Source organism: Mastigoproctus giganteus, chromosome 7, assembly GCF_048544385.1.
Source record: "Mastigoproctus giganteus isolate SK-2022 chromosome 7, ASM4854438v1, whole genome shotgun sequence".
Lineage (NCBI taxonomy): Eukaryota > Metazoa > Arthropoda > Arachnida > Uropygi > Thelyphonidae > Mastigoproctus > Mastigoproctus giganteus.
Window position 1 is genome coordinate 161099340 of NC_143581.1, and position 14355 is coordinate 161113694.

A 14355-nucleotide genomic window follows, 5' to 3' on the forward strand; every position below is an offset into this window, starting at 1 on the left:
CAAGCATTGCACTGATCCACAACGTTAAAGTATGTGGTGAAGTCACCAGTGCCGATTCTGCAGCTGTACAGAAATTTTGTGATGTGTTGGAAAAAATTATTGATGAAGGCAGCAAATTTTTAAAGTTGTATTGGAAAAAAATGCCAGATCAAACATACATTGCTCAAGAGGAAAATACAATGCCAGGTTTCAAGGTGTCAAAAGATAGGGCCCCACTCTTGCTTGGGGCTAATGCAGCGGGAGATTATAGATTAAAACCACTTCTTGTGTATCATTCTGGAAATCCTTGTGCATTTAAGGACATCAATAAAGCCACCCTACCCGTGCATTTCCGATCAAACCAGAGAGCATGGATAACAATATCTCTCTTTGAGGATTGGTTTAAATGCTGCTTCATTACCGTGGTTGAAAAATATTGTAAAGACAACGATATTCCTTTCAAGATTTTGCTCCTATTAGATAATAATCCTGGACATCCTACACATCTAATTGATTTCAATTTGAAAGTGAGAGTCATATTTCTAACACCAAACACGACTTAACTCATCCAACCTATGGATCAGGGTGTTATTTTGAATTTAAAAGATACTATTTACGCATAACATTTGCTCAGGCATTGTCTGCAGTAGACGGCGAGAAAAATTTTATGTTAAGAGACTTTTGGAAATCTTACAATATTTACCACACCATCTTAAACATTAATAAGGCCTGGGTGGAAATTACTAAAAGTTGTTTAAATGGCACATGGAAGAAAATATGCCCACGTCATGTAAAAGGCTTCGAAGGATTTGAAAAAGAAGAATCATATGAAGAGGTTACAGATAAGATTGTAAAGCAGAGCTACCTCAGCTGGAGGCTGATGCCAAAGACGTGGAGGAGTTCATAGAGGAAGAAGAGAAAGAATTATCTAATGAACAACTTATTGATTTGCAGGTAGCAATAGTGAAAGAATAAAATGCTGACGAAGTTTAAGATGAACCAAATGAGGAGCCAAGATGCTTCATCACCAGAGAGATGGAAATGGCATTTCATGAAACTGCATCGACAATGGCAAGGTTTGAAAATATGGATCCTGACAGTGAATGAGCGGCTGACCCCTTCTAAATCTCTGCAGCGGCATACTTATCAGCTGTAGACGTCGATTTTGCCAACGATGCTCGAGAGGTAAAACTTACTGACGTTATGCCTGTCTCTTCTCTTTTTTTTGTGATTTTATAATTTTTAAATTGCACGCTTTCATAATTTTTCCTGCTCGTGAGATAAAGAATTGAATAAATACAATAAATAATTCTATTTACATGTTCATCAAACATTTTTTTTTTGATTCAATCAATTCAGCGTGCACAGTTGCAAGTGCTGCACAAGCATGAGGGAAATTCCAACTTATGTAAAATCCTACTTACATAGCGTTCCACATGGACACAACCTTTACATAAGTTGAGGAGTTCCTGTAATTTTAAAGAAGAGACACGAATATTCTGGATGGATGGTTGGATGCTCCATCAAAACAATGCTCCAGCACACAACGCACTCTCTGTTTGCCAGTTTATCGCCAAAAAACAAATCTCTATGTGTGAACATGCACCTTACTCACCAGACCAATCCCTTGTGACTTTTTTCTCTTAATAATCTGAAAAGTGTACTTAAGGAAACCCATTTTCAGTCCACTGAAGTGTTAAAAGGGCTTACAGAAATATTTCTGTGCTTTCAATAAGTGTATGGAACAGTGTGTGCAAGCCCAAGGCAATTATTTTGAAGGGGATAACTTGTAAGGTACAAAATATTTCATATTTATTTTACTGCAGAAGTCTCATTAGTTTAATAGCAACTTCTCGTAATATACGGTGTGATAATTTTAGATAAATATAGCGCATGACCACGCTTAAACAGAAGCTTGTGTTATATATTTTAGTATTTGTTATATATTACCACAATTAACCCGCATCTCTCTCTCTCTCTCTCTCTCTCTCTCCTCCCATTGGCTGAATAAATATCACTAGGAGAAAAATTATTTTAATGTATAGTAAGATATTTTTATATTACAAATAATTTTATAGGCACACACAATATCTACCTGTATATACAGTGTTCTTTATTTTACAGCAAATAAAAACGTAATCACAGTATTTAATGAAAATAAAGTAATTATACCAAAAACTGTACAGACATTTGAAATGTTTTAAATATTTTCTGGCTCAACTTAATGTCCAGAATATCAACTCATGATATCCCCCACAAATGAAAACAAAACCTGGTTTGAAAACAATGAATATAGGAAATAAAACAAGTTAGAAATGTAACGTACACAACAATAAAAATGAAATGTATGTGGTGCATTACATTTCAGGGCCTTGGCAAATAGTAATTCATGATTTATAATCAAAAAACAAGCAAAAAGCAATGACTTATGTGCAAACCAAGAAATGTTTGCCCTGCACATCCTCCATTGCCCATTCATTCCTCCAACCAGAGAATGGCAACAAACATAATAACCAGTGCTTCTGCTACAATATACAGCATATGGATAACCTATGTGATGTGTATAAAAAAATAAATAACTGTTAGTTTTCCATTGGTCTGATTTTAGTGAAATTTGGGAAAGATTAACAAATTGTTCTAGAAGAACAAAATATAACCTTTCATTAAAATCCACCCACTGTGATTGGCGTTATTACATATGGAGGGATTGACAATAAAATAATAATTGTCGGTTTCCTACTGTATATTTTTAATGGAATTTGGGAATGATCAACAAATTGTTCTAGAACAGCAGAATATAAAATTTCATGAAAATTCTTCCACTGGGAGTCGAGTTATTACATCATGATAGAAAAATAAATAAATAACTAAAAAGAAATAATAACTACCAGATTTCTATTGCTGTGATTTTAATGGAATTTGGAGTGGCTCAGAAGACCCTTTTAAAAATCCAAAATATAAAATTTAATGAAAATCCATCTGCTGGAAGTCAAGTTGTTCCATGCGAACTAATGGACATGGTGAAGGCAATATGTGCATTATGCACATATGCTAAAACACCAAAAAAAAAAGGAAACAAGTAAGCAAAATTACAATCAGAGAACACTATAATTGAAGGGGATACTTGAACATCATAATACACTGTAAAAGTAACAATAAACAATCATTAAAACATAAGTTATATGAATAACTGCAAATATCGACACTGTGGTTATGCCATAAAAATGAAATAATACTGTATACAAGTCACTAACCTTAGCACCATGTTTTAATAACACATCCACCACATCCAAATTAGATTTGTCTGCTGCCACATGAAGAGGAGTAAGAAATCTATGAAATATTTTTGATAAAATTAGAAATATCCCATTATTAATACCAAAGGACTAATGTATTTAACTAAAAGTTAACATAATTAAATGAACCTCAAATATGAAAGGTATTAAATATATTATCTCAATACAGGCACTCTATGACTTACGTAATATTCAAGTTACGTAAGTTTCTGCCAGCCGATGCAAACTGAAAAAAAAAAAAAAAATAATAATAAAAAAATAACGTATTTTGCATCCTGTAGGAATAAATGGAGGTATTGAGAAAATATCATAATGTGAACATAATAACATAGTTTTTTTTTTTTTTTTAAGTAATTCGTTCCAAGACCTCAGAAGTTGAAATTTTTGCTATATAACTAAGCTATTTAACTCTATATGGTCATTTTTATAATGAAAATTGTGTTAGTTTTATATAATTTTATGTCAAATAAGCACAGCACAAAAATCACTATTAACTAAAGGATGCAAAAATAAAACATGTGGCAAACACGTTTACAAATACTACTATTGGCTGAGAGGAACAGCTAAGTGGTCCAGCCAGAGACTGCACTACACTTTCATGGTTATCATATGTTCTGTTATAAGAATCAATTTAATGCCTTTGTGATATTTTTCTAAAGCAAATTTCTGGAGGTTATGACCATAAAACAATAAAAACAATTTGCACTTTTCAGTTTATTTGGCTTTTCTGTTACTGCAATCTATTATAAATGGGTAGTAGACTCAAATCTTATTGCATTTGCAATAATACAGTAACTGGAATTGTGTGGGTTTTTACGTTATAATGGTGAAATATGTTTCCCCCTTCCATGAAATCTTCAATTATATAAAAAATATAAATAATTTTCAGACTCTTCTCTTCATTCCTATTTACTTATTACAATGATGAAGGGAAAGCGACTAACGAAAAGTACAAGTGCTGGCAGTGCTAGGAAACGAAACAAAATTGATTTAGAAATGAAGATGAAAATGTTTAAGAAGTATGAAGTAGGACAAATTTGTCATCTATTGCAAGGGAATTAGGTCTCGTTACTTCAACAGTGAATACTATTTTAAGGAATAGTGCATGTATAAAAGAACATGTCAAAGGATCAACGCACTTAAGATCAACAGTGATCACCAAACAGTGTTCAGGTGCTATATCGAAGATGGAACAGCTGCTAATAATATGAATGGAAAATCAAATTCAAAAGCAAGTGCCCCTGAGACTAATGGCCATTTAAGCAAAAGCAAGACGTATTTATGAATATGTTCAAGACAAGTACGGCGAACCCAAGCCAAGTTCGTGGCAAGCAAAAGTGGTTTAATAGGTTGAAGCATTGCACTGGCTTCCACAAAGTTAAAGTAAAATTTTTGTAATTGCACACTTTTGTAATTTTGTACCCTTTTAAAGTTTTTCCTGCACATGAGATAAAAAAAATAATTTATTGCAAATAATGCTATTTACATTTCGTCGAACATTTTAGTTTTTGCTTCAATCAAATTCAGTGCACATAATTGCAAGTGCTGCATAAGCCTTTAAGGAAATTCCGACTTATGCAGAACGCAACCCTTACCTAAGTCGGGGAGTTATAAAATAAGTTTTCCTATTCAGGAGACCTTAGTGTCAAAACGGTTTGAATAAATGCTGTGAAAATCGGTGGGTATGTCATTTAGGGTACGGGGAAGTGATTTGTAGAAGAAATTATATTAGTTCAAATTTCCACCACCAGGGGGAAACGGTGCTGCACATATGTAAAAGTTGTCATTTACTTCAAGACACACTGCTTATGTAAATGACATCCTGTTAGATAAAAGCAGTGCCAATGCCACTGTCAATAACCATTATGGCTCTTACAAAAAAGAAACATGCTCTTTTAGTAAAACTGTTCAACCAGAATAATACTAATGCAGCTCTATGTGAATATTGAAACTTAAATGTTTGCATAAAGGACCTTTGACATTGTCAGTGGGACTTCGAAAACTAATAAAGAAATTTGAAGCGACCGACCGGGGAGCTAGGTGCAATCCCAGGCAGGGGACAACCACGTATCGGAACGGAGGTAGTGGATGAAGTGGTGGTTGCAATGGTCAGAATGCGAAACTCTACCAGTCAGTAGTGCCAGAGGTGTGTCAAGAGACTCAAACCTTCCTTGGTCTACTGTACGTAAAGTGCTTTGAATAATTTTATGCTGGTTCCCGTACAAGATTCACATAGTGCACGAACTAGTCTTGTGATCAGCAACAACGAATAGACTTTGCTCTGTGATTTCTGGCTCGTATGGAACTTGACGATACATGGACTCTAATGATTTTGTGGTCTGATGAGGCACATTTCCCTCTTTGTGGGGCTGTAAATGAACAAAACTGCCAAATATAACCTCTCGTCAACCTTCTGTGGATGAAAAACCACTACAAAGTCCATACATTACAGTACGGTGTGGATTCACAACAGAGTTTATAATCGGACCATTTTTCTTTGAAGAGTCTACAGCTCATGGCACCATAAGGTGTTCAGTAACTAGTGCATGGTACTGCACTCTTCCCATTCTACAAGAAAGGCAATGCTTGGAGACAGTAGTGTTCGTGCAAGATGGTGCCCCTCCGCACACTGGTCGACAAGTGAAGAAACTGCTCTGTTCAACATTCGGAAATGGTCACATCATTTCTAGAGACTTTCCACAGTTCTGGCCAGCCCGATCATCAGATCTCAATCCCTGTGATTTCTGGCTATGAGGAAACCTGAAAGACAGAGTTTACCGTGGTGGCATACAGATGCTTGTCGATTTGAAAGCAAGCATTAAACAGCATGTAGCCAACATCGCCAATGAGATGCTATGCAAAACTGCGTCACAAGCAGTCCTCCATTTTCAGAATGTCATCTCGAGTGAAGGAAAGCATATAGAACAATATCTGTAGATTTCTAAGTTCTGATATTAAAATCTAATCCTAAGTTAAGTATTCCATCTCATGTTTACAGTGCCTATTTTTCCCCTGGTTCTGGAAATTTGAACTAATTTTTTTTCTTCTACAAATTGCTTCCTCATACCCTAAATGACATACCCACCAATTTTCACATCACTATCTCTAACCGTTTTGACACTAGGGTCACCTGAATAGGGAAACATTTTATAACTACCTGTTATACATATTGAGATAATTACTAAGTAAATAAATGCACGAGGCATAATACATTATGAATTGGGAATTTACTATAGGACATTTGGTAAAATACACACCATTCTTTGTATATAATTGCAAATTTCAATGAATGGCATTGATTTAATTGCATTTCGTATTGTGACTGCCTTTACGAGTTACCATGTATTGCACTACGCTTCTCCAATGAAGAAGACTATTGTTTCTTATTCTCAGCAGATACCACCACCCAGACAGCACCTGATATCTGGATGTTGCTATTATGGACAAAGAATGGTGTGTATTTCGCTGAATGTTCTATAGTAAATTCCCAATTCATAATGTATTGCCTCGTGCATTTATTTACTTAGTAAATATTACTATGTACACCCTTTCACATCTCTCATATTGTGGAGTTATACTTGATAACTGGGTTGGCATGATTGCAACACCAGGCTACCTGCCCACCCACCGATGACAGGCCAATAAGCCTTGAAACAGTGGCATCTGAGTGGTGGTATCGCTAAGAATAAGTAACAATAGTCTTCTTCATTGGAGAAGCGTTGCTTATTCCAGGAAGTGCAATACATAGTAACTCATTGTGAAGGCAGTTGCAATATGACATACAATTAAATCGACGCCATTTATTGCAATTTGCTATTATGAAAAAAGAATGGTGTGTATTTCACTATGTTCTATAGATATTGAGATAATATATTTTATTAAATGATAAAAATAAAATTATAGACGATAATACATTATCAATATATTATATGCGCATATATCAATATAAACTGATGCATAATTGATATTATATATTGCTATATTAAACAATGTGTGGATATATGATATCAATATATTTGTTACAGGGACAGAGACAGTTAGCTACAAAGACAACATATTAATTTATGTATAACAATATAATATTCATAATTTTTTTTGTAATTTTTGCTATTAACCTTAAGAATCAACATAGTTTTAAAGCATGCAACGATTTTATGATTGATATATCTACAATGTCCAGGCCTGTCGCTAACTTTGATGGAAAATTATGCACTGATAAAACCAGAGTACAAACTTTACAGGTTTTCATTCATTATATATATAGAGGGTGTCTCAAAAATATTGGTACAAATGTTTAAGTTTTGTTATTTGGTTTTTAGGAGCATTAGCAACTAAGGCCATATTGCTCCGGGATATGCGGTGGTCATTCCCCGACCTTTCCGCATCCTCCGTATTTGGTGGTGACTGGGTTGAACCGCGGTCTAATCAAGAAGCGTGTGCTACGCACTGCTGCTCCTTCCCATCTGGCTATGGAGGCACCTCACAAATGTTTAATGGAGGTAGGTAACATCAAGGAATGTGAATCGGATAGGAACCCATAACCGGAAATGTCACCATAAGTCGGTACACAGTGCTGTTCATCAGTTCGCGAGAGGGAAAATTTCTGGTTTACTCATTCAAGCAGTAGTCGCCGCACGAAGAGCATGCATCAATATATGAACTGTGAGCTGGCAGACATGCATCTAGTGTATGGATTAGCAGAATGCAATGGACGAGCCACTCAATGAATTTATGGAGAACGCATCTCAGACAGACATGTACCGGACCACCATTTCTTTGCACGTGTGCATCAAAATTTGTGCAATGATGGGTCATTTAGAGATAACAGGAGTAGTGCGGGCAGACCACGTTCGACGCGAACTCCCACCATGAAATAAAGTGTGTTGAATGCCGTCCAGAATAATCCTACTACCAGCACACGTGCCGTTGCTCAGGACTGTCTGTTGCAGTGTACAGTGTGTCTGCCATGACGATTCCTTACATCCCTTTTATCTCCACAGGGTTCAGTTACTGCTCCCCCAAGATTATCCTGCATGTGTGGCTTTTGCGCAGTGGTTTCTCCAAGAAAGTGCTCAAGATTTAATTTTCCAGCCTCGCAATAAATGTGTGGGCAGGTATGGTTGGTGACTGCTTAGTCGGCACATACCTGTTACCATCCTGCATGAACTCCGCTAAATATTGGATCTTTCTTGAACAAGTTCTACCAGGGTTACTTGACGATGTTCCAGCAAATGTGAGACGCAACGTTTGGTTTCAACACTACGGGGCACCTGCCCATTATGGAAGGTGTGTTCGTGACCATTTGAACAGGCATTTTGGGCATCGATCGATTGGCCGTGGTGAACCCGTTGCCTGGCCTCCACGCTCACCTGATTTATCAAGCCTTGATTTCTTTCTGTGGGGGGCCCTCAAATCTATCGGGTATGAATCGCCTGTGGAGACGGAAATGGATCTCGTGGCGAGACTCATCTGTGCTGCTGCTATTGTCAAAGAAACTCCAGATGTGTCGACCGTGTCCGCCAATCCATGCTGCGTCGGTGTCACACATGCATCACGTCTCATGGTGGAACCTTCAAGCATCTGTTGTAACATCATGAAATGCATCCATCTCGTACTCCATTGTTAATATTATGTCAAATAAATGTTTGCCACTAATTACTGCCTTGTGTCATTTCTGCTTCTTGTGCCTCTGTTACTACTTTCCTGTGACGTTTCCGGTTATGGGTTCCTATGCGATTCACATTCCTTTAGATGTTACACACCTCCCCTAAATGTTTGTACCAATATTTTTAAAACACCCTGTATATATAATTAAAAGTCAGACATTGTGTTCAGTGTTGAGAAATTACAGACCAGTTAGTTTAACTTCTGTTCTGGGTAAAATAATGAAGGCACTGGTTAAAGATGCATTGCAGGATCATCTAGACAAGACTGCAGCAATAATTCAGACACAGCATGGGTTTGTTAAGGGAAAGTCTTGTCTGACAAATTTGATTGAATATTATGATGTGGTTAGAAAGGAACTGGATGCAAAAAATAATTTTGATATCATATACTTGGATTTCAGGAAAGCTATTGACACTGTTGCACATGGAAGACTACTGTACATATTAGAGTAGAATGGTATTAAGAGTAAATTGCTACAATGGATAAAAGGATGGTTGAGTGGAAGAAGACAGAGGTTGTAATCAATTGGTGCTACTCTTCATGGACTAATGTTATTAGTGGAGTTCCACAGAGTTCAGTGTTGGGTGCACTGTTGTTTTGTATATTTATCAATGATATTGATGAAGGTATATCAGGCTTTGTGTCGAAGTTTGAAGATGATAAAGATTAGCAGGATTGTTAATGACAGTAATGGCAGTGTGCTACTGCAACAGGATCTAGAAAATTTTGGCAGATGGGCTGAGAAGTGGCAACGGAAGTTTAACATTGCCAAATGCAAAGTACTGCATATGGGTTGAAGTAACCCCAGAGAAATGTACCAACTGTGTGGTACTACACCTAAGGTGGTAGAAAATTAAAAAGATCTGGGAGTAATTGTGCAGTCAGATATGAAGTTTTCTGAGCAATGCAGACAGGCTGTTAGGACAGGTCATGGAGTTTTGTCAATGATACAGGTGACCCCTGCTTAGCGCTGATAATTCATTCCAGAAAAACAGAGCGCTAAGAGAAGCCGCGCTAAGCGCGCATTCCCATAAGGTAGCATATGTATTTTTGAGTTGCGGTCGGTGCCGTAGGATATTTCCTAACCAATAATAAATGGTAGTGAAAAGATGCATAAACGTCGGTCAATTATTTAATATTCAAATATTTGTACATATAAAATATTCTGCATTGCATACGTATATAATTATGTGGTAACTACTTACGTATCAAAATTAAACTTAAAATTCCAATTAAAATCATAAATTTAATTGATCTAAATTGATTATAATTGAATTAATTTAAATGATGAATTTAATCATGAAAAATGTGTCAATTTTGGGTTGTACTTTGGCCCTCTTCCTGGTAAACTGAAAGTGGTTTTAATTTTAAATCCACCGCAGCATTACGACCCAACAATAAAGTCAACCGATCCTTCACCACTTTGAAACCTGGCATGTTTTTTTCTTCTTTCAATATGAAACTTTTTTTCCAAATTTTCGTTTCCAAAAAAGTCCTGCCTCATCTAAGAAGAAGAAGAAGAAATGAATCACTTATAAATTTATCAAGTGGAAATCTGCTGTACACGAAAGGAAACAGAGAAACGAGTGAAGGTGGAGTTGGCTTTCTGGTCCATAAAGATATAAAAAACAATATTTTGGAATTCAAAAGTACATCAACAAGGGTGTCAAGACTAATACTCAAAATTTCTAAGAGGTACAAGCTAAAGGTTATAATTATTTATGCACCAACATCGAGCCATGATGATGAAGAGGCTGAAGAAATGTACACCAAAATTGAGTCTTCTAGATGAGCAGAAAACCCACTATACTATTATTATGGGGGACATCAATGCTAAGGTTGGAAAAACACAAAGCAGCACAGAAAGGGGAACTATAGGAAATTTTGGAATTGGTGAAAGAAATGAAAGACTTGTGGAATTTGGAGAATCTCAAGGATTGTCAGTAACGAACACAATTTTCAAGAAAAAGGTGAATAGAAAGTGGACACGGAAGAGTCCAAACGGATTAACAACTAATGAAATTGACTTCATCCTCACTAACAGAAGACATATCGTGAATGATGTTACTGTCCTGAATAAGGTAAATGTTGGAAGTGATAACAGATTGGTAAGATGCACACTTGATATAGATGTAGGAAAGGAAAGAAAAACTGACTCGAGTAAATAATATGAGGGTCTTGGAGATAACAAAAGAGGAGAAAGTGCAGTATGAACTGGAACTTAAGAACAAGTTTGAGCTTCTGCAGACTGCTCAGGACCAAGATATCGACGAGGAATATTACAACTTTCTAAAAGTGATAAAGCCCAAGAAACCTATAGAAAAAGAAATCCAAAGAAGAAAAAATTAGTCAAGAAACACTTGTTATGATGAACCGAAGGCAACAAATGAAGAGCAAGATAAACAAGGACAACACTGAATATACTGAGTTATGCAAAGCCATTAGAAAGAGACTCAGAGAGGACATAAGATTTAACACAAGAAAAGTAGAACAAGCATTAAGGGAAAACAAAGGATTTAAATCAGCAGCCATGAGCAGTAATACTGAAAGACAAATGATACTGAAACTGAAGAACAGCGATGGTGTACTTATAAATAGCAGAGTAGACATAATTCAAATAGCAGAAGATTACTATTGGGAATTATACAAGGAGAGAGGGAATGATGCCAGCAGTGGAGAAGGTGGATCGCAAATTAGTAACACACACGACATACCGATATCCTTCCTGATGAGATACACCATGTGTTGAAGAAAATGAAGAATCAGAAAGCCCCAGGAGAAGATGAAGTTACTGTAGAATTGTTAAAATTGGGAGGAAGAGACATGATACAAAAACTGGCAAGGCTCTTCACAAAATGCATTAGAAAAGGTGTGATGCCTAAGCAGTGGAATAATGCAATCATTGTTCTGAAGCATAAGAAAGGAGATAAATCAGAAATTGGAAATTATAGACCAATTAGCTTGTTATCCCACATCTACAAGTTGTTCACAAGGGTCATTACTAACAGATTAGAAAGAATACTTGATGAGAATCAACCGAAAGAGCAAGCTGGCTTTATGACAGGATTCTCAACTATGGCTTACCTTCACGTAATGTCACAGCTAATGGAGAAACCAAATGAATATAAAACACCATTATACCTGGCATTTGTGGATTAAGAAAAGACATTTGACTCCATACAGCATAAGGCAATGTTTCAGGCACTGGAAAGACAAGGCATGGATACCCCATATATTATGATCTTGAAGAAAATATATGAGAACACTACCTCCTTTATTAGACTAGACAAAGACAGTAGCAAATTTAAAATCGAGAAAGGAGTTCGACAAGGAGACACAATATCTCCGAAGTTGTTTACTGCCACCCTTCAGTAAGTTTTCAGAAGATTAGACTGGTCGCAGAAAGGAGTGAATGTGAATGAAGAGTACCTAAACCATTTATGATTTGCAGATGACATTGTGGTCATAAGCCACGATCCCAAAGAATTAGAGGAAAATCTTATCAGTTATGCAGAGTTAGTAAGGATTTTGGACTAAAGATGAATATGTCTAAAACAAAAGTAAGCCACAGAAAAGGATAAAATCATTAAAGGAGCAGTAACTGAAAAGGTAGAGTCATATACTTATCTGGGACAAGTCATCAGTTGTAATAATGATAAATGGCTGAAAGTCAGGAGGAGAATAAATTTTGGATGGATAGCATTCAGGAAATATAGTCATATACTGAGGAGCAATATCCCAATTTGTCTGAAACATAAAATAATGAACCAATGTATACGCCCCACTATGACTTATGGAAGTGAAACTTGGGCACTCAACAAAAGAATGGAAGAGAAGCTGCAAATTTGATGATGTTGTAGAGCAGATATCATCTTTTAAGGCACAAACGGTGATACCGTTGTACACGTTGGCACTAATGACATTAAGAGTAGAGAACAGTGGAATTCCTTAACAAGTTAAGGTCAATGTTGAAAAAAAGTCGCAAGCAAGGGTTAAATTTGAAAGTGTCTATCTATCTACCTACCCAAATGCGATAAGAGACAGTATATGATGACAGCCTTGTCAATAAATTCAGCCCTGGAGAGATTGTGGTGTAGAAAAATTTGGGGTAGGTAAATTTGATGAACCTTTTCTCAGCCTGGTTTGTGCTTGTTAACAGGAAAGACCGCTTCTACTGGGATGCAATACACTTAAATAGAAAGGGTGCAAGAATACTTGCTGATGCTATTAAGGCAGTGTTAGGTGGGTCGGAAAACTGCAAGCTTGGAGGGATACATAGACTAATAGATTAACAGTAGCCACTGGCAGAGGTGAAAGTTATTTTTGCACTGCTTCTATTGGAATGAGCAGCAGCCTAGAAAACAAGTTACTGGGGATTTCAGGGTCTGCCAGGAGTCATCATGGAACAAGTAAATACATGGGCTGTGTTAGGGTAGCTAAGGAATAAGAACAAGTATACTTGCGTGTACACCAATGTTAGGAGTTTAGTAAATAAATTTGATGAATTTGAAGTGCTGGTAAACACATCAAAGGCAGATAATGTTGTGATATCAGAGATGTGGTGTCACACAGATATAAGGAATGCAGAAGTGGAATCTGGGGAATACAATGTGCATAGAAGGATAAGAAGAGAGGAGGGGTTATGCTTTGTTAAGAAACACAAAATCTAACTAAGTGCTTTCAGTTTTACATGGGTGGACAGTGCAATGTTGAGTCAGTTTGGTGTGACAAACACTGGGAGAGGGAATTTGAGAGTAGGCGTGTGCTATAGGCCTAATGACTCTGATGAGTACAATGAATTATTCTACAGAGAAATGGAGTGGGAGAGTAAATCAGAATGTCTTATGGGAGAAAGGGTTTTTGCTTTCGTAAAGGTGACTAGGGTGGTCCAGAAATATTGTTCAATGTTTAAGCCTAAATGGATCTCAGGTGAACTAATGGGACTCTTGGCAGAGAAGAAAAAATGCATAAGATGCATATAAATTATCAAGAGACACAGATGCCTATGATAGATATAAGATAGTCTGTAATCAAGTCACAAGGGTGGTTAGGAAAGCAAAGGCAGATTACGAGAAATCTTTGGCAAAGGATGCAAAGAAAAACAGTGAAGAGTTCTTTACTTATGTACACTCTAGAAGGAAGGAGATGAATCAGGTTGGTCCACTCAGTATTGATCATTCAACTATTGATGATCCTGCTCAGGTAGCTGACAAACCGAATGAGTATTTTGCATCTATATTCACGCATAAGGAGTTATGCAAAGAAGAGAATGCCAGAAGTTTATCAAACTCTTGACATGGAGCCAAATGATTTTGTAATAACTGGGAGCAAAGTGGAGAAGGAATTGTTGAAGTCAAATTGTTGAAGTTAATGGATGTGGTGGATGGGATCTATCCAGTTATATTAATGGAAG

General features: G+C 36.6%; 1 protein-coding gene across 3 annotated transcripts in view; it reads right to left on the reverse strand.

Annotated features, from left to right (window-relative positions):
- The window catches only part of Tnks (tankyrase), a 637218-nt gene that overhangs the window by 460417 nt on the left and 162446 nt on the right, over positions 1-14355 (reverse strand). For all 3 annotated transcript variants that reach the window (XM_090377953.1, XM_090377952.1, XM_090377954.1), the window contains exon 9: positions 3234-3312. In XM_090377953.1, coding sequence (XP_090234079.1) covers positions 3234-3312 — 79 coding nt within the window. The remainder of the gene's footprint in view (positions 1-3233; positions 3313-14355) is intronic.